Raw genomic sequence first — 27,727 nt, 5'->3', positions numbered from 1 at the left:
GGACATTAGATAATGAAAAGAGTTAGTGATGCAGAGCAGTGCGATTTTTGTCACAATTGGCACGTGTTGCAGCACAGCCCCGAATGTAAGGTCCTGTATCCAAGTAAAGAATTCTAGCCATTTAAGACTTGAACCAAGAATTAGTTCAGAGAAGTTGTCTTGCTTGTGGTTGTAGAAGGTCATTCTGGGTGATCATAGCAGTGCCCTTTCCTTTCAAATGAATTTATGAAATACTCTTTCCTGATTTCCTCCTTATTGTTGAAGAATGTTAGCTAATTTATTGAAAACATGCATGGAGACATTGCAGGATTCATCTGTACTGCTGCTTTCAGGAACCCAAATAGAAAAAGAAGGAAGCAGAGAAGGGGTGGCACCTTTAAAGACTGACACATTCAGAGAAACATGAGCTTTTATAGGTGACAGCCTACTTTATCAGGTGTGACGGTTGTCATTTATGCAAGCTGATGCCTCTCTGAATGAATTGGTTGTTAAAGCCTTTGGCACACTTTCATTTAAAAGCACCATGGAATGTAAGCCCCAGTCCCAACAAACTTGCTTCTTCCCATGGCAAATGTTGTTACTACTGATACAGAAAATGTAAAAGTATTCAATACATATTGTTATTTTGTGTTAGGAAAAAAAAAGAAAGATGGGGTACTAGTATCACAACAGGATGATGAAGTATTTTCCAGGGGATAGAGGAGATAGAGTAATGGTCCCTTCTGCTCTTAAACTCTCTAAATACATGATGCTTCCTGGAGGTAGCACCAGCTACCAGCAGCTGAGAGGTACTACACCAGGGAGAGGGTCTGTGGACTTGAGGAACTAAAGCAGCAGTTGCATGCAATGACAAAAGAAATGTGATCCTCTTACAGATGAACAACAGAGACCAGACAGTTGAACAGTGCACTGAGTCACTGTAGCATGATACATAGTAAATGGTATTTTGCTTGTGCTGGGGGAGAACGCAGTAAGACACTTACGGTTCCTTTCTTTGTCAGCTGATCATCCACCTCTAGCGGGAGGTCTGGCTGTTGTTAGGCCCTCCCTTGCTACAAATGTCTGCTCTCTGCAGAGCCATTATGAAATAGCTTAGCAGGACGTGTGCAGAGAAATTGAAGATTAGATTGTCTGCTTGTTCTTTTTTTGTTCTTAATGTGAAGCTTATTGTGTATCTCAGAATTTTCTTTTCCAAGGTAATGGGGATTTTAGGTTCTGCAGATGAAGCATGAGCTCACGATACTGAGCATAAAGTCTGTTTATTTCTATTTCTGTAAAATGCCATTTACTTTTGTACAAAATCAAGGAACTTTTTTAGTGACTATTTTATTATTTTAAAAGTATATTTTTCCTTTCTTTTTTAAATAAGGGACATGACTTTGTGAGTAATTAAGCTAAGTATTATTGGTCATGCATTATGAGGACTTTTTAGAATCTTTCATGGAGGTCTAATCATTAATACATGTTTTAATAAACTCCTGACCAGTTGTTATGAAGTCTGTTACAGTCATCTACAGTACCATCTACTGATGGGTTTGTAGTTGTTTCTAAGTCAAACTACTTTTGGCTGTAACAAGTTCGTAATATCCGTTAATCCTGTATTAGTTCTTTATAAAGCTGTAAATGAACATTCCATCTGAAGTGTGACCATTTTATTTCCGTAACAGTAACAATAAAAAGCAAAAGATAATGAACCTTTGTTGGTCAGTGGTTCAAAACTAACTAAAGTGTACATAAACAGATAGCTGTAAAGAGCGTTGGATACACTTCTTAATGAAGCACTGCCTTGCATGATCAAGTGCCACCATTGTAGCTTGGTTTAAGATAAACAATTGCCTTTTGTGGCTATGAAGCATTTGTATTCGCTAAGGTTTGCAGGAAGACAAACTGAAACACCCTATGAAAAGACCTCCCAGAACAGCAGCCCCTATGTGCTCAGGGATTCCTTCCTCAGGACATAGAAGGGAGAGTGGGGAGGAGATGGGAATCTCATGCCCTTCAGTACTGGTCCAATACTCTATGAGAAACAGTCAGGCTATTCTTACGGAGAGCTCAAATGGCTCATCCCTGCATGCACAGAAACATAGAGAGTGTGTGCATGCCTTCCCCTTGTCCAGCCAGTCCCCACTCCCCCCCACCCACTCCCAGCTGTGGTCCAGTGCAGTGATCCCAGAGCTCTATGGGACCCAATGAATGAAGCTGGAAGGGCCATTTGTGCAGTTTTGGGGGGAGGCATTTCCATCCATTGGCCATTCTTGCTTTCTCATTGCATTGCAAGCTCATCTAATTGATCTCTTTTTAGCCAGAAGAGCCATATCTGCTTCTGCTTCCTACCCTGCTTCTCTGCTGAGTGCAGTCCCTGCTACATTGTGCTGTGCTGTCCTGGTTCTGCTAGCAGATGGTTCCATTTTGGACACTGGGGGAGGGGGGGCACCTGTAGCTTTGTGGCCATTGTTAATATTTATTTCCTCTCTTTCTCTCTTTGCTTGTCCCCCATGTGGCTTGTCTCGGGGGCTGGGTACACAGCAGGAACCTTGTGACACCGACAGCGATGAGGAAATTCTGGAGCGGATTCTGGAGCTTCCATTGCAGAAAAACTGCAGCAAAAAATTGTTTAGCATTCCTGAAGTGACTGAGGAAGAGGATGAAGGGGAAGAGGAGGAGGAGGAGAAACAAGCTCAGGTGGAAGAGAGAGAACCCCAAGATTATTTCTTGGAAAGACTCCCCTACCATGCAGGAAAGGAAGAGGTTCCCATCCCCACTGTCACCGAGCAGCCATTTCCAAAGACAGATGACGGCGATATCTATCAAAACCTTCCCAGTCGGGCTCCCCAGGACGAGAGCATCCTTCAGGACAGAGGAGAGGATACTGACAATGAGAATCCTGGCTCTCCAGAGCCAAGCTGGGGTCAGAAGAGGGAAAGCTGCAATTGGAGCTATCAGGAGAGCAGCATGAGGCCCACCACAGGTGCAAGCCCACTGTGGGGCAAAAGAAAAGGCAGCTATCAAGAAAGGGCCCATGACCGGCCTGAAGCCACCAGGAAGAGACAGAGTGATGCTAGGGAGCACTGCAGTCGCCTGCTGGGCAACTGCAGCCAGACAGGAGGCAGCTTGTACAGAGTTCAAAGCCTCAGGGAGAAGTTGAATGTAATTAGTGCGGGTGGTAAGGATGGGCTGGACATAGGCAGTCACATGAGACAAGGCAGCTTCCGAAAATCCCACCGAAAATTAGCATCCTCACATCTAGCAGAGTCTGCTTCCATGGCAAGCCACTGTATTAGCTCCAGGAGCCTGGAAATCGATATTGAATATGACTCTGAAGAAGAGCAAGACCTGACCTTCTCTCCTATGCATGCCAGCCAGCTATGGCCAAATTGCAAGGTGGAGGAAGCCCAGGCCCACCGCAAAGAACGGAGTGTCTGCTCCAGTCAGTCTGAGCCTGCCCTGTCCAATAGCAGAAGAGAGCTAAACAGGCAGGAGCCTGTGGAAGATAAAGGAGCAGAATGGGCTGGGTCTTCAAGCCACTGCATACAGTTCCCCTCCAGGGAGAAGGAGACACCGAGGAGTGTGGGCAGCTCTGAGGAGCAAGGTTGGGAACTGGAGTGTAAGCTTCCCAGCTTGAGAAGGAAGCCAGAGCATCCTCGGAAGGGGAGTCATGGTGCTTCATTGCACACAAGGGTCCGGTGTCTTTTCCTCTTCTTGCTTTGAAGCAGCTGGTAGTGGCAATAGCTTCATTCCCCTCCCCTGCACCCAAGCGTGGCTGTGTTCTGCTTTTTTAGTGTTGTACAGAGAAAGGATCTCTTGCTGGACTCCCAAAGGACTCCTGGGAGAGCTGATAGATCTGTGCTGCTCTGTGGCTTTTCTTGTATTAGCTGCTTCTGCTTCTGCTGCTCTAAGTCAGGTGGTTGTTGAGTCATTGGTGCAGTATTCCTTTTCTCAGCAGGGTCCTCCTCCTTTTGCCAAGTGCTTGTCTGTGTCCAGAAGCCCTAGAATTCTAATGAAAATTTATAGTGAATTAATGCTGATCCTTGATATTCTTTGTGGAAGATTTACCTGTTCAGTCACCACTTTCATTTGAAGTGTCTTTTCTCCCTCCTTGCACTCAGCAATGGGATTGTCACTGGTTTCCAGGAAGGGCACCTGCCTATATTTATTTGGTTCATTTTTTCTACAGTCTCACACAATTCTCATCCCTGGAGTGTCCCTGAAGAGGAATATTGCATTTAAATGCATTGCTTTCTGTGAAATGCTTAAAGTTACTATGCTGGGGTGGACCAGATCCATGGGAATTCATATGGCAGAACACAAGCAGTAGCCTTTATTAACTCTCCAGTGGTCCCTGTTACAGGCTTCTGGTAATGGAGAGCCTAGGTCACAGGAGTTGCCTGGCTTACCGTCGTGGCAGTCTTCTACCAGAAAAGGAAGCAAAAACTTGAGAAGAAGCCAAGTTTCGAAACCACCTATCTCTAGCACAGGTGAGTTTATATTAAGAACTCTCCAGACTATTTATTTTTGTACCTGAAAGGTAGCATAGTACAGGAAGATAGACAGACAGAGGGGTGGAGATAGGCAGATCTGTTCTGAAGTATTGTAACTGAGTAATTTGTGTCCTGAAGAACGCAAACATTTTCTTGCACAAGTTCCCTGGGACACAGTCCTAATTTCTTTTGCCTGTTTGCATGGTAGACACTACAAGGAATGCAGCCTCTGAGGCTACTGTTAAAGAAGACTCGGTGAGGATATTTGTGGCCCTTTTTGACTATGATCCTGTTTCTATGTCACCTAACCCTGATGCAGCAGAAGAAGAACTCCCATTTAAGGAGGGGCAGATTCTGAAGGTGAGAGCATTTCTAGGTGAGATCTCTCTTGTGTTACTGCTTGCTTCTTTCATATCAGTGGGCTGATGACTGGACGTTTGGATAAAGAATTTAATTTAAGCAGCTAATGTTAGCTTCTTTAGACTGGTTTGATTGCTGGATCACCCTACCTGTATGATGATCTGGCTTCTCTCTCTTCTCTTGTAGGTGTGTGGTGACAAAGATGCTGATGGTTTTTACCGAGGCGAATGTGCAGGAAAGGCAGGGTATATTCCTTGTAACATGGTCTCTGAAGTTCAGGTTGAGAACAATGACATGAAGAAGCAGCTGTTAAAACAAGGTTACATCCCTCCTGGCACATCGGTGGAAAGCGTAGGTACTGTACCTCCTTTCCATGCCTGCTCTGTTTTTGCTAATACATGGTCAATACATTTCTTTGTTGATATACAGGAAGCTCAGAACCGCTGTCATGTTATGTTGTAGCTGTACACCCAGTGTATCCTGTAGTTATTAAGCCCAATCTCATGGGTGCTGAACCCAAGAATTTTGGCTGTCATTACAGTCAGCAGTGAGATTCCTGCAGATGTGAGCAGGCATTATTTACAGAAGCTGTAGTTGCTAGAGCACCCCAGTTTGAAAGCGGCTCTTCCAAACTGCATCATTGTTAAAGGCTGTGTACCAATCTGTGTTGAGTTTGAATGTGGTACAGAGTTGCCAAGGGTGCATACTGTGTCTGGATGGGTTTTCTTGATGCCTGTATTTGAGAGACCTCTCTTTCCTCTTCTTGGCTGCCAGCTGTACCTTGAATTCTGTTACCCAGGTCACCTTGTTTGGACTCGGTGAGTAGTGGGAGTGATGCTTGCTCCTTGCTGAAGTAAAGGAGCAACATGGGAGGGAGCAGCTGAAAAAGACAAGCAGGACCTCAACTTGTAGGAGCCTCACTTTCTAGCTCTGCAGTTGGCCTGGTACTAGGGCATAGGAGACACTGCTCTTAAGTGAGCAGTCTTTGAGTTGGAGGTGGAGGAGAAGGAGTTCCCTCTCAGTTATTACAGCCATCAGGCATTTTAGTGAACTGCATCTTCTCATTTGAACACAGAAGGAATGCCATGGCATGGCAGCTGCATGCACAGCAGACTTTCATGAGAATATTCATTCTTATCTAAGTGGTGACCTAGTCTTTCGGGAGCCCTGTAGGTGCGCTGATAACTCAGCTGAATCCTGGACATTCCACATGCCAGAAATTTCTTACAATGGGCTGATGGCAAAATGGGAAGGGTAGAAGAAGGGCCAAGGTAAAGCTTTCTTCCTGCATATAAGCTGGCTTGACTCAGTGGCTCTGTACTTCACACCCTCAAAGTAGACCTGCTGATCACAGCTCTAAAAGGCAGAGACACATGAGCAAGTTACTGTGAGGTAAAGGTGGGGAATGGTTTTCTAGCCAACTGTCCTGTAGCTTGCCCGTCAGAAAATTATTTTTTTTAATACATTTAGTGTTCCAGGTCAAATCAGCCAAACCAGTTCCAATCATATCAGTTGAGCAGAACTCAGTTGTTCCAAAAACTGTATTGATTGAGCAGGCCAGAACTCATTCATTCTAAATGCCTTGTATGGCGCTACAGCTCTCATCGTGGGACTTCACATACTCCCAAATCCATTGGCAGGCATCCTACATACAGGCCCAAGCCCAGAGGTCTTGGGATATGGATGCCCCCAGAGACTACAGGCAAGCACCCTCCAGCCTAGACTGTTTAGTCTGGGACTTCAGATACTTCCTACACTTGATCTTAGCTCACAAGAAGGAATAAGACATTACAGGCTAGTTCTCACTTACTGTAGGTAAGTGTATTCAGGTAGTTACTGTACAGCAGCCGATGTGCTGTAAAGCCCTAGCATCCTTCACCTCATGGTAACTTGTTTATACCCCTGGGCCTTAATTTTTCCTGCCACTTGGTAGCAAGCAGCAGGGAAAAATGATAGAAAAAGTGTATTTCCTTCTCTCCCTGTTCTAAGATAGTGCTCAGTACCAGTGTGTTGGTACATGTTCAGAAGTCACTGTCTTAAGTTTGAATCGGTGTGGAATAGCCCTGAGAATGCTAGGGGCTGCAGGATATGAATGCCCCCCATGTCATTTAAAGGTGTCTTTCCCTTTTCCCTTCAGAGAGGGGGCTCAGCTTGTGATCCCATCACTAGAGGGCTCCCCTACTCCTGCTTGGGAAACCCTCAGGAACGAGAGAAGGGGGTCCTGTTCGCTCTCGATTAATTGTCCATGTACTCATTCTCATTTGTGTGTATTTTGTGCCCTGGGACTTTGACTGGAATTGTTTGCCTTACTAGTACCTCTGCAGGGTGTTATGGTCAGGCTCCTCCCATCCCCAGCACCACGTGAGGAGCTGACTTCAGTTGCACGTCACCTTTCCTGGGCAGTGCAGACCTAGCCAGGTCCGTCCCATCCGGAGCAGCATGCGGCTAAAGCCAGTTTTCCATGTGCTGCTGGGGATGGGGTGAACCTGGTTGGGTCTGCACCGGCCAGCAGAAGTGGTGGTGGAGCCGTGTGCCGCTCGAGACTGACCAGCGTAGGTAGGTGGAAAATGCAGTTGAGTCCCTGCCGCTCCAGCTGGGCTCATCCTGTCCCGAGTGATGCACAACTCTGCCACCACCTCTCCTCCCTGGTGCTGACTGGGCTGGAGCTGTGGTCCAGCTGCTGCTTCCCCTCCCCAGTGTCGGCCCAGCCCGACCCTGCATGGCCCAAGTGGCACAGCATGGCATGGGGAAAGCCTGTCCAAAAACAGCTTTCCTGGGCTTACCTGCAAGGCAGGGCCCTTTCCAGTCCTGTGCAGCAAAGCACAAGGTGGCCCAGACACCGTTCCCCTCACCAGCGCCACAGAATCTGGCCCAGCCCCCCCCTGCCCCTCTCAAGCTGCAAATGTGGCCTGAGCCAGCTTGAGAGGGCCCTTTGCAGGGCAAGGCCGGCTGGGGCAGGCTGAGGTCATAGCTGGTTGCCTCACAACCAGAACCCAAGGAAATAGCCTGAGGTGCTGCAGCCGGCGTCTCGTGCCACTGGAGGCTTTTAGAGAGGCAGCCACTATTATGTGGGTTTTGAAGGGGCTCCGCGGGCTGGAGGGAAGTGCTTGGCAGGCCGGATCCGGCCCGCGGGCCGTATTTTGCCCACCCCTGCACTAGAGCCTTTTGAGCCTGTGGCACTGAGTGGTTCAGTCTCTTCAGATTTCACCCAAGGTCTGTGAACCAGCTTGTTCCCCGGTAGGTGTTTTAAAACAGGCTGATCCTTTTAAATTGACTTCACCCTGTCAGTGAGACCTGTGACAGAACCCTGGTAGCCACGCAGCTCCTGCTTTGCTCTGGCTCCTTGGGTATCCTCCCTTTTCTCTCATCTGCCTTGTCTTGATGGAGTTTTTTTTATTGTAAAAAGGGACTCTGCCCAAGGGTCCCAGAATGAGCCCTCACCTGTTTTTCAGCCAGCAGGTCCTTTGTAGACTCAGCTGCCCCCAGCACAAAGTGGGCTGTCTGCACCCCAGGGCACCCATTGATATTCATGGCCTCCTTCCTTCCCTAGAGCCATGCCCAAGCCTCGCAGATGGTACAAGTTATCACTTCAGTAGGGTCCCTTGCCCATCCATACTGCTTGGCATCTCTGGCCTCAACTCCTTTTCTCCAGATGGGTCCCAAACCCCAGGCCCACTGTCTTGGACCTCAGCTTCTGGGACCCAGCCCTCATTTCACCCTTCCTGAGCTCTGGCTGGTTCTTTCAGCTTCAGGCTACCTCTTTATTGTTCTCTCTGATTCAGACTTTAGCCCTCTTGGCTTCAGCCTGCCCCTGCTCATTTGTCCCTTCCCAGACTGGGCTCTGGCCCTCAGTCCACCTCTCTGGCCCTTCTTGGGTTTAGACTATTGACCTTCTTAGACTCAGCTGCTCACATCTGACAATCAGAGCAGGGGTCAGCAACCTACAGCACGCATGCTGAACATGGCACACAGCATGGTTTTTATTGGCATGCAGGCTGCTTCCCACCCCAAGGAGCTGGAAGAGGCGTGCCTAGATTGAGCAGCATGTGGCTGCCCTAGAACAGCCCTGTGCTGCCACCGACCCCTGCATTAGACAGAGACTTGCCACTGCAGGACCCCAGCCCTGGAACACCCTGACCACACTGCTGACCCCAGCCAGGTAAGAGCCCCTGGCCCCAACCCTAGCCGTGCACCACCACCGGCCCCAGCCCTGGGCAGGGGCCCATCTGTGCCCCGGTGGCCCTGGCCCCAACCCTGTACTGCTGGCCACATGCCGTTGGCAGGCCCCAGCTGGCACCATCACTGCCACGGGCCCTGTCCCCGGGCCCGGCCATGTGCTGCCGGCGGGTCTGGCCCCAGCTGGCGCCACCACTGCCGTGGGCCCTGGCCCAGTCCCAGCTCAGGGCTGAGGCCATCGGCAGTGTGGGGATGGGGCTGGGGACCTGCATGGGCCCCGGTCCCATCCCAGTGCTGCCAAGCCACGTGCTGGTGGCGGGCCCGGCCCTGGCCAGCACCACCGCTGCTGCCCGGCTCAGCTCAGCGCCGCTGCTGGGCCGAGGCCATCAGCAGCACCGGGATGAGGCTGGGGCCCGGGCCTGCAGATGTGCATGGGCACTGGCCCTATCTTGGCGCTGCAGACAGTCCTGACCCTGGCCATGTGCTGCTGGCAGGCTGGGCCCCGGCCCCATCCTGGTGCTGCCAGTGGGCCCGGCCCCAGCTGGCACCGCCCCCACCTGCCCCAGCCCAGCACCGCTGCTGGGCCCGGGCTATTGGCAGCGCTGAGATGGGGCCGGGGCCTGCACACGTCTGCAGGGGTTGGCCAGCAGCACGAGGCTGAGCCCTGTGGTGGTGCCGAGTGGGGCCTGCCGGCGGCACGTGGCCAACAGCGCAGGGTTGGAGCTGGGGCCATCAGGGGATGGACAGGCCTGGGGCTGGGCCTGGTGGTGGTGCCAGGCTAGGGTTGGGGCCAGGGGCTCTTACCTGGCTGGGGTCGGCAGTGTGGTCAGAGTGTTCTGGGGTTGGGTCTGGCGGTGGCAAGTCTCTGTCTAATGCAGGGGTCAGCAGCAGCACAAGGCTGTTCCCGGGCAGCCACGTGCTTGTCCATCTGGACATGCCTCTTCCCGCTCCTTGGGATGAGGCTGGGGCCTGGGTCTGCAGACCTGCACAGGCCCTGGCCCCATCCTGGCACTGGCAGCGGGCCCAGCCACGTGCTGCTGGCTGGCCTGGCCCTGACTGGTACCTCCACCTGCTATGTACTCTTCTGCCCTTGTTTTGTTTTTCTGATATGCCGGCACTTCGGCACCTTTCAAGGTAGACATTGTGGTTTTTTTGGCACTCCGGCCAAAAAATGTTGCCTACCCCTGCCTTAGAGTAACAGGAGTAATGGTATGGTCCTTTTACAGAGACCATACTGTGTTATACCCAGACTTTTATAAGGCACACCAATCTGTTGGGGCACGATTTCTAATGGATGATGGATGTATTTATTTATTTATTGTAAAAATATATTTCTCTCTCTCTCTCTCTCTATATATATATATCTATATCTATATCTATATGGTTATGTAGATCTACTCTCTGACCTATTACATCTCAAAAGGATTAGACCTATCCTGTTACAGAACACCGCACCCGTGTACCTGTACAAAGGCCTGCTGGCCACTCATACCCGTTACAATAGCCACAAAAGCACGCAACACACAGAAAACAAACACTTCACTCCTTCCTCATCCCTTTGACCACCCCTCTCTTCGTTTCCACCCTTGCCCTGCTTCCGGGGTCAGGTACTCATCTCAACTGGTTTCTCTGTCGTTGTCACTCCAGCTTCCGCTGGAGGACCCGCTGCTGCTGCTGTCGCTGTCGCTGTCCTCTAATGGAAGACAGATCATTAATCAACTGGGCAGAAAGGGGTGTCAGTGGGTTATAGATTAGCCCAGGCTGACCATCACTGTGGCATCTCCCTCAGCAGTACCAGTTTGGGGCCTGACCTGGTTTTTTAGTATATTAGATCACAAGGTTTAAAGGTGAAGCAGTAAAGATGTATTACTACAAAAACAAAGGACTCTACTGTGGGAAGGGATGAACAGGAGCAGCAGGTTATTATAGTACACTGATTACAACAGTCAATCTTAAGAGAGGCAAGTGTAATCAATCTGTTACCAGGAGCACTGTAACACAACTCTTTATGGATGGCTGAGCAGACAGAGACAGGCTGGAGATTCTTGTCCTCTCCTTACCACAGAGAGGTTGCAACAACTCTTTTCACAGAAGTTCTTCTCCACTCTCCCCTGCAGGAGATCACCACCCTCCTGAGTACTATGTTCTGGAGTGACCTAACCACTCTCACAACATAGGTGCATGCACCACTACGAGCTATTACCTTCCTAGGGTGGGACCGGTCCAGCCTCCAAGTGATTGCTTCTCTCTTGAGGAATGTGCACTAATCTACTGGATGCCAGCTGGATTGAACCAGGACCCAACTCAACTGAGCCATACACTGAGGGGTTTTTCTTGCTCTTTCATACCTTTTTCCACTGCTTATCACCCCACTTATTTTCATCCAATCATGTGCTGCCACCTGATCAATATATTATAGTTCTGTTATTTGGCTGCTGTCAGTCAAGGTTTGTTGTGTGTGCCTTGACTTCATGATTTTTCCTGGGTATTTTTAAGATTGCAGCTGAGCATGGTCACTCCCCCTAAGAAGGTCACAAGTTCAAAAGGTGACTCTTTCTCTAGGGTTCTTCACCCCACATTCTCATATCTCAGCAACAAACAAAACTTTCTCTCTACAACTAGACCTTGCAAAAACACTCTGGCAGACACCAGCTTCCTGCCAGCCTTAACTACTGAAAGAGAAGAATGCAAATAGAGTGCTGTACTGAGAGAGGAGTACTTATATTCTCATCTAGTGCCCTCTTCCATAGCTGTTACAGGAACCAGTTAGAAAACGAAACAATTTAAAGACAGAATAGTGAAGAGACTGTTTCAGAAAGAGGACCTATTTATCCATGAGCCTGCAATTTAGGGTGACAGAGTCTTCCACGTGGCTTTGTATGCACCTAAAACTACTTCCAGATTGATGGTTTCATCTGTGTTGTGCCACAGCTCCTGACTCTATGGTGCTGGCTTTCTCAGAGGTACAAGCTGTGGTAGAACCTTTTTTTCTTTTTTTTTTTTTTTGAAGGCATGGAGAACTTCAGCTTCAGAATGGAGGAATTCAATAGTCTGGTGTATGCCAGAGCCACACTATGGGATCTCTCAGACCTACTTGCCTGCATACAAATATAAACAAAAGTTCCAGCCTCACTTTTCACAGAAGGGATTCTCAACAAACAGGTTCCAGGCAACCACATTCCAGCTGGCACAGTGCAACTTCAAGCCACTGAGGAAGTGTTGAAAGGTGTACAGATGCATGCTATTGCAGTTAAAAGTGGGTTTTTAAACTTACTGCAGTTAAGGATTGACATGACACCTCACTCTATTTAATAGCAGAAAGGCTTTATTTAATAACAATACCACCAATAAGCTATTATAAACTAAATGACAGAAAAAGACTCCTTCCCAGTATATAAAATATATTGAGCTATATTGTGCTAGCTCAATAAAATGAGCTATATTGTGATAGCTCATTTTATTACTCTATAAAATGAGGTATCACAGGAAGTCCTAGTACATATTTAGCTGCAGCAGTTTTTTTTTTTTTTACCAATTCAGGCAGGAAGCCATTCCAGTTTTTTTGCATCCTTTACCAAGCAGGATCCTTTTTTTTTTTTTTTTTTACCAAGCCTTATTTGGCTGGGTGTAGAAATGATTCCTCTGTCTTTCTCCTGGACTACACATCTTGCTAGTAAATTTCTTTTGCTCTTATACCTTTTAATTGTATAGCTTCAAAGCATTTTTCCTTGATGATAGGTCAATTTAAAGTCCAAACAAAACAGGGAGGAAGGGGGAACCATCAGATTACAATTGTTAAAATGCTTGGATCCTATTTTTGGATTTGTCCAGGTGTGAAACTTTTTTTTGTTTTTGTTTTTTGCAGTTTTCTGACCAGTGCAGAGCTTGTAAGTCAGTCAGATGTGATGAGTCTTGATTGGCTAACCAGGATACCTAGAAGCATTGGTTACCAGACCTGTCTTTGGGTATTTGTTTAACAATGGGGCAAACTTGCAATTGCCTGCGCTGGTGATGGTTTGTTTACAAAACCCCAGACAGACATTGAATGACTGAGACATTTGTAAAACCTTAGACAGAACTGAATGCCTGTTTGAGAAATATGAGGATGTGTTAACAAAGCACATACCCGTGCATTCATCATGTACAGGACACCTTGCCTGCACTCAGTGCACCTCTTACAGGTTCTGCTTTGAAATATTTATTTAGTCTTTTATTTTCTTTAGTTACTAGTTCAGTTGAAACATATGCAGGTTTCCCTCGCTTTATGCTGTACATGCATTCCTGGAAAATGATGTTGTAACAGGGAGCCAGTGGTCCCATTACAGAGCAAGCTAGAAAGCTAAGGACTCATAGAGTGGCAGCGGGCCAATCAGGAAACTCGTTAATTGCTAATTAAGGACTCAGACAGGGGATGGAGCTGACCAGGAGCTTGTTAATTGTTAATTAAGGATTTGTATAAAAGAACCAGGTCTGACTTAGGAACCCCTCCAGAAAGGGAGCTGGAGTGTTGGCTAAGAGAAAGTCAGAGCGACGGTGCAGTTTCCTGTGCAGAGGCGCAGGCATGAGAGAGGGGTAGCTTCCCTCAGGGATGGCAGACAATGGTGCCCTTGGAACGTCGTGAGGGAAGCCGGTCCAGCTATCTCCGGGACAGGTACACAATGTTAATTAGAGACTTTGAATGAGTGATACGGGGACCGGATGTATATACAGTGCCCTGAGTAACTGTATCTTAAGAATTCTGCTCACCCCAGACAGGAGTAAGTGATGAATGGATACAAGTTGCAGTACACAGCACTGGCATTTCAAGCAACTGCTTATTCATGGTGGAGGGTGGGAAGAGCTGCAGGTTGCACCTCCTAGACATAAGGAAATGTGGCTGAGTTGCATAAGCACATTACAGCAGCGGGAGCTTGAACACGTTTCAGTTGCAGGAGATAGCAGCAGTGCAGGGAGCGGCATGTTGCGGCTTTTATTAAAACCAGAAGCTTCCCACCTGTAAATTTTATTCTGAACTCCCATTAAGTTGTGGCAGACAAGAACGAGCACAGGAATGGCAAGTGGGACTGAAACATGTTTCTTTGATTGATCCAGGAACACCTGCTCACAGGTGCATAACTCAAATTTGCATAAAGGGAACCCACTTTACAATGTAAAAAATAGAGATACATTCCAAGACCTCAATTGGACTGACCCTCAGACCCATTTTTACCACTTTACAAGATGGTTTTGGTACTTGCCAACAGCAGACAGAACACACAAGCACAGGGCGCTGTCGTAATGGGGACGGCAACCACAGAAACATGTCTCGTAGACAACAAGTGAGGAGCAGAGATCCACACAGGAGACTGTATTTTGGTGCGCATAACTCCTACAATGTACTGCACAAAGCAGTTGACTGCGGGCTCCCACCACACTGATGCATAAGACTGAATTTACCTTGCGTATAACATATTTTTGGTATAAAAAGGGTCATTGCATAAGAGCAAATTTGCACATACAGAACCTGCATAAAGCGAGGGAACCCTGTATGCAGTTTCCTGCTTTCTCTAGTCACACCTACTTGGTCTGTGCCCTTCTCTTTATTTTCCAGCTTTGTTATACACATATAATGAGTGTGTCAAGTCTCTGCCAACAGTTTTCCTTTTAAAGGAACCATTACTTTTCTTTTTAGGCTTGGGTATGGTAGAGGGTTGAGGCCTATCTAACTGAAGGATTAGTGGATGGCAACCACTAGCGGAGCAACTGTTTGTTCTTCTTGATAATGCTCTCACTAACCTCACCCATGCTTGCCCCAGCCTTCATTATAACTGTTACCATCTTACTAGCCAGATGATGGTCAAGAATGGTGGGGAGTGGGCAGGGATGGAACCCCATGTCCCCCCGCCTGGTCCCGGCCCAGTCCCCCCTTCCCTTCTGCAGCTTGGGGTCTGGGCCCACTGCCCCCTTCCCTGCTGCACTGGTGGGGGTAGGGGAGGAGTGGGCCTGGGCCTAATCAGGGCAAGAGGCCTGGTCCTCCCCTCCCCCTGCAGCTGCCACATCGGGCTGGGCCTGCTGTTCCATGCCCCTCCTTCTCTCCCCCGTCGTGGTGGGCTGGCTTCTTGCTGCCCCTCAGGCCCACTCCTCCCCTCCCCCCACCACTGCCATGTCAACCCAAGCCCACTCTTTCCCTTCCCCCCCACCTGCGGCTGCGGCACTTCTGCTCCTCCCTGCCATCCCCCCGCATAGGGCCCACTCCTCCCCCCACTGCTGTCACATCAGCCATGCAGACAGTGACAACAGAAGGGGGGAGGGATGGGTCGAGGCCAGCACTGGTGGCCATGCACCCCCCAGGGCATCCCAACCCCACTCCCACCCCCATGCCGCCACCTCCAAGGAACAAGGGTTGGGGGGGTGAGGCCCGTTCCATTGGCCTCATGGTCCCTTATAGATTTATAGGGTTATAGATTTTTACCTGAGGCAACAGATAAATTTACCAATCTTCTTTCCAAAGCCTTGTACCTTCCAGGAAAGGGCCTTGCTACACTACAGATATCAAATGTGCTCTTTTCTTCTGTTTGCATATGATTAAGCTCTTTAAAAACCTCCAAAGCTATTTGTCTCCTTCGATCAAATATCCAAAGGCCAAAGCAAGCTCACTCCAGAAATTGTCTAATTGGGTATCAGAATGTGCCAAGCTGTACTATGAGACTGCCAAAGTGTGGCAGTACCAACTCTGATAGAGTCTAGAGGCACATTCTATCTGGCTTGTTTAAAAAGTGCGGCTTTAACTCTGCATATTTTAGGTCAGGAAGCAATTTGAGCCTATGATCAGATTGTTATGGACTGTGGGGGGTTTTGCTTTCCTCTGTAGCAGGGAGTGTGGCCCTCCTTCCTTAGATTTCTGGACAATATTTCAACAACACCTGTAGCAGCAGAACACTAGCCACCATTGTCCCCCTTCTTTACTTGTGGCAAGTTAGGGTTCTCTGCCTTGTAGTTGTGCAACAGGATTGACTGCATAGTTTTAGTAGTACAAACAAGGATTTGTGTGGGATGGTTCAGATAGAGATAATTGTGATTCAGGCAGCTAGTTGTACGAGGGATTTTGTGTTATTCCTATTAGGAAATTCTTGAAAGGTAAGGTGAAGTCACAGGTTTGGAGAAAGGGGCATGCCTGACACAGTCTGTTGTATTTCCAATGGCCCATAAGTATAATGTGTCTGCGTGTGCATATTTGAGGTGTAGACTATGTAATATGTGGAGTCCTTGTGTGGCTGTGTGTGGCAACTGGAGGTCTTGCTGTTGCAGATGGAAGTCAAGCCATCTGCTACCCTGAAGAAGTTTCATCATGTTGCTCTGTTGTTTGTTCACTCTTGAAGATGCTTTTCACTTTTCATTGACCGTCTTACTGTTTCTCTTGTTTGTTTATTTGCTTTTTCTGGATGTTATTAAGGAAATGGCACGTTTTCTCCACCTCCACGTCGCCTCACTGTCCCTCCTCCGAAACCCAGGCGCTCCAAGAAAGGTCTGTCGCACCTGTGCTTGCTGTTTGATTATTGCATTTGGGTTGCAAGCTGCCTTGACTTTTTACTTCTTGATTCCAGGATCTCAGGATGTTTGCCTCTTAAGAGTTGCAAGGAGTAGGAAGTGTGCTCTTTCTTCCCTGTACAGCACCGTTTGTAGTCACCCCATGCTGTGACCTTGTTTGGATGTTAAATGTTCTTGAGGGCAGGGAAATCTTTCTTTTTTTGGGGCTTGTCTTCTGTTCTCCATGATGTCCCAAAGTCATAAATGTTTGCATGAGTTGCAATGACTGGAAAGGACTGTTTGCTTCTGTTGTTTGTTGGACCCTGTCTTGGTCTTTGTTTTCCTTGTTCTTGTTTGAAGTGTTTAGTTTGATTAGTGTTAAAAGTTAGGTTTGAACTTATGATGTATTTTCTTCCACAGCTGAACTGGATAAACAAGAAAATTACAAGCCTCATCCAGCTGAGAACTACAGACCTCTCTCAGGTAAGAATTGCTCCTTCAAGTCTTCAAATACTGTATTGTTGAGGTTGTAAAAGAAAGTTTGGAATTAACAGCCAAGCAATAACCACATAACTGCCTGTTAGAGAACGGTTTATTCCCTACTGAGAATCCTTTTAATTTGAGCTTCTGGAGGAGTCCTGGCACAAGCTAATGGTTTCTGAAGATATTGTTTTACCCAGAGCCTAGCCAAGCTGCATTCTGGAAAGAAGGAACTAGTTGCCTATGCGGTATTGTTTCAAGGGACTTGAATTTCAATGTGAAAATGCTAGAAAGGCAGAACATGCAAGGTGAGCAAATGTTGTGGGTGGGGAGGAAGGAATGGCAGGAGCCTGCCAGAATGGTTGCTAGAAGAGAGTCGAGATTCAGGTTGCCTGCTGTGTAGGCAGAGCAAGGGGGAGGTGCTGTCAAAAGCAAGAAGTAGCAACAGGAATGCAGAAAGGCAGGATAATACCTGAGAAATCTCATGCAGCTGAGTCAGGTGTACATGACATTGTAACCCCAACAGGATGGGCGGTAAGTGAAGGTCTCGCTGCTGTTTGGAGAGATGCTGGGAATTTAGAATGTGGGGGGACAAGCTGTCCAGTCCTGGCAGCAGGAGGATCATGGCTCTTCTTTGAATGGCAGCAGAAACTGAGAAAAGGAAGTGTTCTTTCTGTGTGCTTGGGCATTAAGAACAGAGGCTGTGTTTGCCCTTTCAGTAGGAATTTGCAGGAGGATGCCAGCAGAGCACCCAGTCTTGCTTTGGATGTGCATTGGGACTAGACTGAATAAGGGAAGGGCTCTTGGATCAATGAGAAGATGGGCATGAGATAGGTGAGTTCATTAGGGACTGGACAGTTTGCAGCTATCAGAGTCCTTAGGTTTGCTTTTCTCCACTTCAGGTATATCTACACTGTAGTCACATGTCCATGCTAACTTTAAACAAGCCAACTTGGCTACTATTGGAGGCATAGCTAGGATAACATGGAGCTCATCATGGGCTCCAACACCTGCCCAAGAAGTTGAGTTAGATCCTAGTTGGAACTGCCAGCTGGTGTATGGGTAGCTTGTGTATGCTTATGCTACACTGCAGTTGCAGTAGCATCTGCAGGGCAGACATAGCCTTAGCATCTGCTCTGTAAGTAGAGCCTGGAGCTTTGCCTAGAAGGCGCACCCTAGAGTAGGCTTTCCACTCTATGGCTCCCTTTCCTCTTCTTACCCCTTAAAGACTAGGCCTGTGCACTTGTGCAGCGTGGGGACATGGGGCTGGGTCCTTGGGTATCACAGATGTTCTGTGTAGGCCATAGTTGTGGTTTTTCAATTGCTGTGGCCTGACTTAAAGGTCTAACCTAGTGGGATGTGGATATTTCCACCTTACCAGCTGTGCTCCATGTCAATTCCCTCTGTCAAGTCAGCAGTTCTAAAAGTGCTGTGTGGTGAGAAGGTGTACCTTCTCACTTCCTTCAGTCACAAAAGGAAGTGAACTGCTTTCATTCCAGTTTTCAACATCAACAGTTTGCCCCACATAGCCCAGACCTGGAAAATATCAGACCATAGAGGAAAATGAGAGAGACGTAAGTTATAAACAATTGGTAAAGGTCCTTCAACAGGGAGGCCTCAGTAGCCTTTAGAAAGGAAAGCTGGATGTGCACCTGTGTAGTCCCCTGCTGGCTTTTTCCAAGTCCCTCATTTCTCCTCCCCTATATCAATGTTGCATTCCTACCCCAGTTTTCCCACCAAAAAAGGGGCAAAGTAGAGGAACAAGAGTTGCACACTAGCAGGTAGGCCAGGGGTGGGCAAAATGCGACCCGTGGGCCAGATGTGGCCTGCGGGGCCCCTAAACGTTTTAGAAAATTAATATTTATCTGCCCTTAACTGCCTGTCATGCAGCCCTTGATGGCTTGCCAAAATTCAGTAAGTGGCCCTCCACCCAAAATAATTCCCCTCCCCTGAGCTAGGCAGAGCTTGGCTGCTTGGCTCCCACTACATGAAGCCTGGAAGTGGAGGCCTGAGGAACAGCAAGAAGATGGTGCTGGCCTGAATGGATTCTGTTCAGTTCTGATTTGTGGTTTCACTTGGCTTTTCAAGACCATGAATGTGTTTCATTTCTATCCCTCAGTGCACAAATGTCAGGACCTTGAAGCTGAACTGCTTGTGCCTAGGAGTATGGTGGCTGTTTTTGACTACAATCCTAAGGAGAGCTCTCCAAATGTGGATGTGGAGGTGAGCAGCAATAGGTACTTGCTACTCTTGACTTGCTTCTCTCACCATCTCTATCCATTTTACCTTCTGATACTGGTTACCTTTGATCTGACTTGCACCATCTTTTTCCCAAGTGACTGAGTTCTGTGAGAGGTTCCGGAGGAAAAAACCCTGGAGGCAGGTGCTTTTTATTGGCTGTGCAAGCTGCCTCCACCCTGTTCCTAGATACTTTACTACAGCTGTGCAAATAATTAAGGTTTTATTTGGCAGCTGAACCAAAAATCAGTTGTCTGAACTGAAATTAAAGCTTTTCTCACCAAAACAAACACCTTTGTTTTGATTTCAATATTGACCCTCTTTAACAGAAGCAAAGCAATGGAAATGAAGAAATTGTGCACAAAACTAAGGAAGAGCTGTCCTTTTGTCCCATAGCCCAATGGCAGGAGCACTCACTCACTCACTCCAGTTCATATTTCTGTTCTCTCCAAGGACGTTCAACCTATATCTTGCACTTCATCTTACACCATAACCAGCAGCCTATCAGGCATTCTAGGGTGGGTTACTCTCACTTTCTCCTGTTGTTGCCATTCCACTTACTTATAATACTAAAGTTATCATTGTTTGCAGGGACTGGAACTCAGTTGGCTGACCTCCAAGGTGAGTGCCTTAACCAGCGGACTAGACAGTCACTGTCATGCTCTCTCCGAGTCATTTTATACACAGTGCCAGCAATGCCCTGGGAGAGACCGAAAGCAGCCTATCCTCTACCCCAGCATGCACTATAGACTAGAGGACTGTCCTGTATATCCTCTCTGGGGTAGTACCTCAGCTGTTCTAGGATTCTGGAGTGGTTGTTTTGCCTTTCATATGTCCAGCCAGGTCTCTGCTTTTATTTAGACAGTGATCCATTGTAAACTGCACTATGCCACTAATCTTCTTCATTGAGGAAACTGAATTACCCTTAGATGTCAAGAATATGAATAGACTGAATCGCATTCCATGCAGAGGAAACATCTTTGTCAGTTTGTGCTCTAATCAAAATGTTATATCAGATTTGTTAAACAGTCTAAAGTAGGGATGGGCAAAATATGGCCCATGAGCTGTATCTGGCCCACCAGTTGATCCTGTCCAGCCTGTTAGGTGCCACTGAAAGCCTGAGGAGGGAGGGCTATGCCCCATGCTGCTCTGCTCTGCTGCAGCCAGGGTTGGGGCTGGACTGGGCCACGCAGCGCACAGACTTTATTCCCCTATGCATCCTTTCACCCTGCCCAGCTTCTTGTTAGTGCTGCAGCAGTGCAGTCCTGGCACTGTGGCCACTGACTGCTGGGCCCACATGGGATGGGTTGCAGTGCAGTATGCTGAGTAGCCATCCCACATGCCAGCCCACCACAGTGAGCTGCTGCTACCGTGGTGCTGTTAGGAGGTGAGTCCATGCTGGCTGTGGTTGGGGCTTGGCCTGGGTAGCCACTCCCAACTTTCCTGATGCAGTGTGGTGGCAGTGGCTCGTTGCAGCAGGCAGGTGGGCAGGCAGGACAGCTACTCAGTGTTGCATTGTGCCCCATCTTGCTCAGGCCCAATTGTTGGCAGCTGTGGTGACCGAACTTTACACCACTAACTGGAAGCTGGGCAGGGGTTGGGGGCATGGATGTGGGGGCCAGAGGAATTTACGTGCTGCCTGGCATGGCTCCTGGTGGAGGGTACAGCCTTCCTTCCTCAGGCTTTTGGACATTTGAGGATCAGTTGGCATCTCCCTACTTTGCCCCTGGCCCTCAAAAACTCACCAAAACTCATTAAGTGGCTCTCCAGCCCAAATAATTCCTCACCCCTGGTCTAAACCATGCTAATTTGCATTAATTATGCTGTCCTTTTTATTCCTATACTGGTTATCGTTCTGTACTAACCATTCCATGATTTTGCCAAAGAGGGCATCAGTCAAACTAGATCATCTTCAGTATAACATTAGACTTTTCTCTGGTCAACCATGGTTTTCCCCTGTAAAGGGGTGATTCTTTGTGGATAATGGGGCACCCCCTTGTGGTGTGGTGGTACCTGGCTACCTAGTCTGCCCTAATTCTCTCTCTCTCTCTCTCTCTCTCTCTCTCGCCTGCCATGTCATGGCGTTAATTGAGATGTTTTCTTGAGAGGCTGCCTTAGGGAACCTAAAGCCTAGGCCATAGGCACCCTGTCTCCCTATCTTGTCCCCAGCTCTAAGTTTAACTGGGCTGTGCATGGCTTTGCTCCTTCTCTCATTCCCCTGCTCCCCCTTTCTGTCAGTGCATGGATGCCCAGCCCTGCCAGTCTCCAGTCTGTCTTAGTTCTTCCTTTTTGTCTAGGCTCTGACCAGTCTGGGTTCCCTTCCTAGGTCTCTTGCCCCAAAACTGCCAAGGTAGGTCCAAAAACCAAAACCACAGAAAAAAATCACAGTACGCCACTAACTCTGTTCTTTGGCTTCCTTGCCTCCCCCACAGCCATTTCAGTCCACTGAGTGTTACTACTGTCATAAGCAGAAAAAGAAAAAAACAGCGAGCAGGCCTGTACTGGGCTCTCAAAACAGTCTGTAGTCCTCAGGGTACTCCACTTCCCCAGACACTTCTGGTGTCACTGTGAACAGTTCCTAATCTGTATAGATTTACTCAGCTCCCACCACAGGGCTCCTCCAGGGTGAACATAAATCTGATCTCAGTTCTTTGTATTCCCTTCCCAGGGACTTCCAAGGCACAAAAAATGGAAATCCTCAGTACTTCCCAGGCACTTGCTCCTTCATTTTGGGTTGACAGAAGTCCCTCCTTTCAGGTAGCACCTTCCTGGCTGGAGGCGATTCCACCCTCGCCTCCCCACAGGTCTCTGTCTCGCTCTGCCACTGTACCCACTTTCCTTCCTCTGGCCTGGGGAGAGTTTGTATTTTAGACAGCCATGCCCACCTGGTTATCTCACTGGGTTTCCTGCTCCCTGGGTACAGTTGTGATCAGTGTCTTGCTCTCCTCCCCTTGCTGGGTCCGGCAGCTGGCTAATTCAGCCCAGGGCCTGGCATCTTCCCTCTGAGGTCCCTCCACACACTCTAGTGCAAGCTGCTTGCTCTGTCCTGTCCAGCTGGGTCTTCCCTTGACAGCGGAGGTCCTCTCCACCTTGTCCATGCTGGCTAGGTCCATCTTTACAGCAGGTAATTGTTTCCTCCTCTGGGCTGCAAAGGTTCAGGCCTTAAAGTGGTCCTGCTGCCTTTACTTCCCTCGCCCCCTCTCCTCTTTAACAGAGGTAAGGTTATACCTTCTGTTACACCCCCATTTTCCAGGATCTGTTAAAAATCAACTTGTTGGTCTTGGAGAATGCTGTGGTTAATTATTAGGATTCTTTTGCATGCAAATTATCCAGTCCAGCTAGTGTAACAATATTTAACTTCAGTAGTTTGTTGTTGGCCATTTTTTAGGCTTTTTTTTCTCTGCCTTTTCACGTGTTTTTTGTATCTTGGCTCAGAAGGGTTTGTGAGTTGTTACATTCAACGTACACCTCATCCTGAAGCTATGTAAGGTCACACAGGATTGGCTGGGGCAGATTAATGGTCTGGCGGTACTATGCAGCAGTGAGGGCAGTTGTGCATTCCTTTGTCTTCAGATCTAGAATGACACCTTTCTGGAAGATGCCAAGCACAAATAACAGTACATCCTCAGTACAGAAGGATTAACTGAATCGGTGGTTTTCAACCTTTTTTTCCTTTTTTTGTCAACCCTTTTTTGCGGACCCCTAAAAAAAATTGAATGGAGATGCAGACCCTTTTGGAAATTTTGAATGGATTCCTTTGAATTTGTAAGTGTGGATATTCACATACTTTTGATTGCTCATGGTCATCTTTTGCAGACCCCTTACACAGTCTGTGGACCCCCAGGGGTCCACAAACCTCAGGTTGAAAGCCACTGGACAAGATCATCTAACAGCTCCTTCTGAGTTTAAACTCTGTTACTTTGTCAATTTGAGTTGAAGGTTGGGTTGGCTTCCTGGGGAAAAAAACAGCAATTCTTCTGTTAAATGGAAGAGAGAATGACCAGGCCTGAGTAAGCATTGAGCAACCTATTTACTGCATCCCCAGCCCCGGAACAGTTATCTTGTACATGGCCCAGGAGTTGCCTCTGTGGAAGAAATCAAACTTCGCATTGTGGTTGAATTAGAACTGACAGAGCCAGCTTTTCTTTATTTAAGGCCATACTGTGGTCACAGGGAGAATTCCATACAGCAAGGGGAATCGCCCTTGTCTGTTTCAAAGGATTTCTCAGACTCTCTAAGTTCACAGGCGTATTTATACTAAAGACAGAGAAAGATAAAATACACCTTGGAGAAACAAAACAATAGTAAATTACACAGAAACTTAGAACGTCTACTTAAACAATTATCTATGCATAGGGCTATCCCAAGGCATGCAGGAATACACAGGGCAAGATATCAGGATAACCCAAGGAATGCAGGAATGCGGATTCCTTATCTCAGAACATCTGAATTAAGCAGTATCGGTACGTCTGGTCTTTGTCTGTTTTTCTCGTCAAGTAAGCCAATTACTTCTACACCTCTGACAACAAAACTAGCTAGGATTGTCTGTTAAGCCTGATGAAACAGAGCTGTCTTGCACAAAACCCAGGTTCCTCTGAAAGATACTTGCATCCAGGGGATTGCCCTTGGGACTTGGAAAGAGCATGACTGCTGAGAGATGAAGGAGAGAGGAGAAGAATTGAGACATCCTGTGTCACCACAGTTGTTGTCAGCAGTCCCTCATGGCTGAGGATGATCACTCCCACAGGTCAAGTAAAGGGTTGTTAATGAATCCATTGATGGTTAAAGAGGCTTATCCTAGAGCCACAGACGCTGTGGTTGATGCTACAGGTGATGGTTAAAGGGAGGGTCAGACCATGGATTTCTCGGTTTTGTTTCCTTTCCTTCCATGCCTGTTGTTTTCCAACACTATGGAAGTGTTGAAAAATCAGCACTTCCATAGTGGTGGTGTTAGTGTTAGTGAGGACACTGGCATTTGTGTGATGATCCTCCCACTATGCCAAGAATCTTTTAGTAGCACTGGTGAAGGCATTCCAGGCTATTCAGGTGGTCCCTGTAGGTCATCCAAGCTTCACAACTGTAGAGAAGAGTTGGGATTACCACAACCTTGTATAGTAGGAGTTTTGTTCAAGTTCTGATGTTGTAATCTTTGAACACACAATTATTCAGTCAAGGCAGAACTGGTGCATCAGATCCTATACTGGATCTCTTCATCAATGTTGGCCTTCTTTGAGAGATGGCTGCTGAGGTACATATAGTGTTCAATATTCTCCAGCTCCCGTCTGTCAGTGGGGATTGTTGCTGGGGGAGTTGATTGGCCTGGAGCAAGCTGGTTTTGTTTTTCCAATGTTAAGGGTCAGTTCCAAACACTGGTATGCTTGAGAGAAGCAGTTAAGGGTGTTCCTCAGTATGTGCAATGACAGCACAATCCTCAGCGTAATGAAATCCCACAATCTGAGATGGAGTAACTTTGGTTTTTGACACAGAGGCGGGACAGTTTAAAAAGATTCCTGTCTATCCTGGACTTGATACCAGTGCCAGGTGGCAGATGGTCATGGATGAGCATCTTGATGACCACAAGAAAGCTGGAAAACAAAATTGGTGTAATCACGCAGTGCTGCTTGAAGCCAGTTCAAATGGCAAAGGGCTCTGTAGCAGAGCCACTGCATATGATGCAGGCAGTCATCTGGTCATGAAAGAGTCTTAGGATGGTGATAAATTTTCCTGGACAGCCAGAGTTTGATAAGATTTTCCATAGAATCTCACAGTTAACAGAGTTGAAGGCTTTGGTCAAATTGATAAAGCCATGTACAATTCCTAGTGTTGTATTTCAGGAATCATCTACCCCTGAATTATTTATAAGCCCTTGTCTCCACAAGAAGATAATGACTATAACTCTGAAAAATATCTAGGTTATATTGTATTTACTGAAATATATGAAAATCATCAGGAGTAATGGGAGAAGGTCAAGGTAGAAATAATTAGGAGAATTCTTTCAGAGAACAAGTGCACAGGAATGGAATCTAGTCAGCTACCAATCTTTATGCTTTTTACTGGATGATACAGTGTGAGTACAAAGTTCTAATTACGTTACTCTTACAACCAGATTTCCAACATCATTTGATTTCACCCCTTCTAACAAAAACAACTTGATATTTTTAAAAATTTTAAAAATCTCAATCTACCGGTAGATCTCAGAGTCTCTTGCGGTAGATCTTGGAGTCAATCTGAGGCTGGGGTGGGGGGCTGAGTGCCTGCATGCATGCGTGCGCATACCCTGGTCCAGCAGGTTAGTCTGTGGGGGAGGGAAAGGGTGGGAGCTAGACTGAGCGAACAGTGCAGGATTGCTGAGGAGTTAAAGCTGTTCACGGTGGCTTTTATGTGGAAGGGTGGTACTTCTCCAGTCAGCTGTGAAGTATCATTAATAAACTCTAGCTAAGTGGAGAAGTGACACCCTTTGGAGTAAAGTCACAAGAATCAACTGAGCTGGCCAGCCTTAATTTAGCACCCTGCTGCAAATTAAAGAGGTTGTGAGCCACCTGGGTAGGATCCAGGTTCTGCTGTAATTCATTTCCCTTATTAGTGTTAGCATTCACCAGATAACAATAGTGCAGTTATGTTCCTGTTCTGTTCTTCAAATTTTTCAGTTTCAGCCCTTTCAGTTCGTAATCCCACTTTGAATTCTTCTGCCACAGCTGCAGTACTGTGTCCAGTTCTGGGCATCACACTTCAGGAAGGATTGTAGATAGGCTTGAGAGGGTACAGAGAAGGATCACCTGTATGATTAGGATCCTGGAGGATATGCCCTGTGAGGAGAGACTCCAGGAACTGGGCCTGTTCAGTCTGAGTAAGAGAAGACTGAGAGGTGACTTGATAGCTGCCTACAAGTAGGAGGGCTATTAGGAAGGCCAAGGCAGAGATGGAACTCAGGCTAGTGTCCAGGATTAAGGACAACAAAAAGTCCTTTTTCGAGTACATGGGGAGCAAGAAGAGGGCACCAGGCAATGTAGGGCCCCTGCAAGACGCAAACAGTAATCTTGTGGCTACGCAGACAAGAAAGCTGATATTTTTAACAGTTTCTTTGCCTCAGTTTTCTTGAACAGGGACCGGGACATCCCACCTACCAGAGGTAGGGATAATCTTGGGGACAGCTCTGTCAGGCCTTCAGTCAGTGCAGCTGTAATTAGGGATCTTCTGGAAGGGCTAGACATTTTTAAATCTGCAGGTTCAGATGCTCTCCACACAAGGGTGTTGAGGGGGCTGACAAGGGTCATCGCGGAGCCCTTGACCCAGCTGTATGAGCATTTGTGGTCATCTGGCCAGGTGCCGGGGGATTGGAAACTGGCTAATATGGTCCCAATTTTTAAGAAAGGGAGGAAGGAGGACCCAGGTAACTATAGGCCTGTAAGCCTCACCTTGGTGCTTAGGAAGATCTTGGAGGGAATCATCAAGGAGCACATCTGTGGGGGGCAAGCAGGGGAGATCATGCTCAGGGGCAATCAGCACGGGTTCATCAAAGGCAGGTCCTGCTTGTCCAACATGATTTGCCTTTTATGACCAAGTAACTAAATCCTTAGATGATGGTGTCGCCATGGATGTAGTCTTTCTAGACTTTAAGAAGGCCTTTGACACTGTCTTTCACTGCATCCTCATCAATAAATTAAGTGTCTGTGGCACTGATGCCTACACAGTTGGATGGGTAAAAAATTGGCTGATGGGGCGTACCCAGAGAGTAGTGGTGGACAGGTTGTACTCAACCTGGCGAGATGTGAGCAGTGGGGTACCCCAGGGCTCGTTCCTCGGGCCTGCACTGTTTAACATCTTCATCAGCGACTTGGACGAGGGGGTGGAAAGCATGCTGTCCAAGTTTGATCATGACACTAAGATGTGGGGCAGAGTGGACACACTTAAAGGGAGAGAGAGGATGCAAATAGATTTAGACAGACTACAAAAGTGGGCAGATGAGAATAGGATGGAGTTCAACATAGATAAATGCAGGGTGCTGCACCTTGGGAGAAGGAATCCACAGCATACTTACAGGCTGGGGAGTTCCCCTCTTGAAAGCACAGAGGCAGATGGGGATCTTGGAGTCATTATTGACTCCGAGATGAACATGAGCTGCCAATGCCAGACTGCAGCCAGCAAGGCCAGCCATACCTTGTCATGCATCCAAAGATACTCCCCCTCTATGCGACTTTGGTCAGGCCGCAGTTGGAATACTTTGTCCAGTACTGGGCACTGCACTTCAAGAGGGATGTGGCCAGCCTGGAGAGGGCCACCCACTTGGTGAGAGGGCAGCAGGACAGGCTCTATGAGGAGAGACTGAGGGACCTGAACCTGTTCAGCCTCAGCAAGAGGAAGCTGAGAGGAGACCTGGTGGCTGCCTACAAACTCATCACGGGACATCAACACCAAATAGGTAAAGCCCTCTTCTCCCCAGCGCCACCTGGGGTGATGAGGAACAATGGTAATAAGCTGATGGAGAATAG

At 47.6% G+C, this 27,727-nt stretch overlaps 1 protein-coding gene across 5 annotated transcripts in view; it reads left to right on the top strand.

The window, feature by feature from the left end:
* TSPOAP1 (TSPO associated protein 1) overlaps positions 1 to 20,338 on the top strand; it is a 112,305-nt gene extending 91,967 nt beyond the window's left edge. For 2 of the 5 annotated variants that reach the window (XM_019546461.1, XM_019546460.1), the window contains 7 exons: positions 4,349 to 4,475; positions 4,687 to 4,838; positions 5,025 to 5,193; positions 16,447 to 16,518; positions 16,941 to 17,003; positions 19,120 to 19,223; positions 19,830 to 20,329. In XM_019546461.1, the coding sequence (XP_019402006.1) occupies positions 4,349 to 4,475; positions 4,687 to 4,838; positions 5,025 to 5,193; positions 16,447 to 16,518; positions 16,941 to 17,003; positions 19,120 to 19,223; positions 19,830 to 20,099 (957 nt within the window). In that variant the 3' untranslated portion in view covers positions 20,100 to 20,329. Of the gene's footprint in view, positions 1 to 2,526; positions 3,679 to 4,348; positions 4,476 to 4,686; positions 4,839 to 5,024; positions 5,194 to 16,446; positions 16,519 to 16,940; positions 17,004 to 19,119; positions 19,224 to 19,829 lie in introns of all 5 variants that reach the window. The other 3 variants (XM_019546459.1, XM_019546457.1, XM_019546458.1) reach the window with 3 other exon arrangements.
* Positions 20,339 to 27,727: the final 7,389 nt, after the last annotated feature.

The sequence above is a fragment of the Crocodylus porosus genome, unplaced genomic scaffold (genome assembly GCF_001723895.1).
Source record: "Crocodylus porosus isolate Cpor-Errol unplaced genomic scaffold, CroPor_comp1, whole genome shotgun sequence".
NCBI lineage: Eukaryota > Metazoa > Chordata > Crocodylia > Crocodylidae > Crocodylus > Crocodylus porosus.
This window is presented reverse-complemented; position numbering and strand designations above follow the sequence as displayed.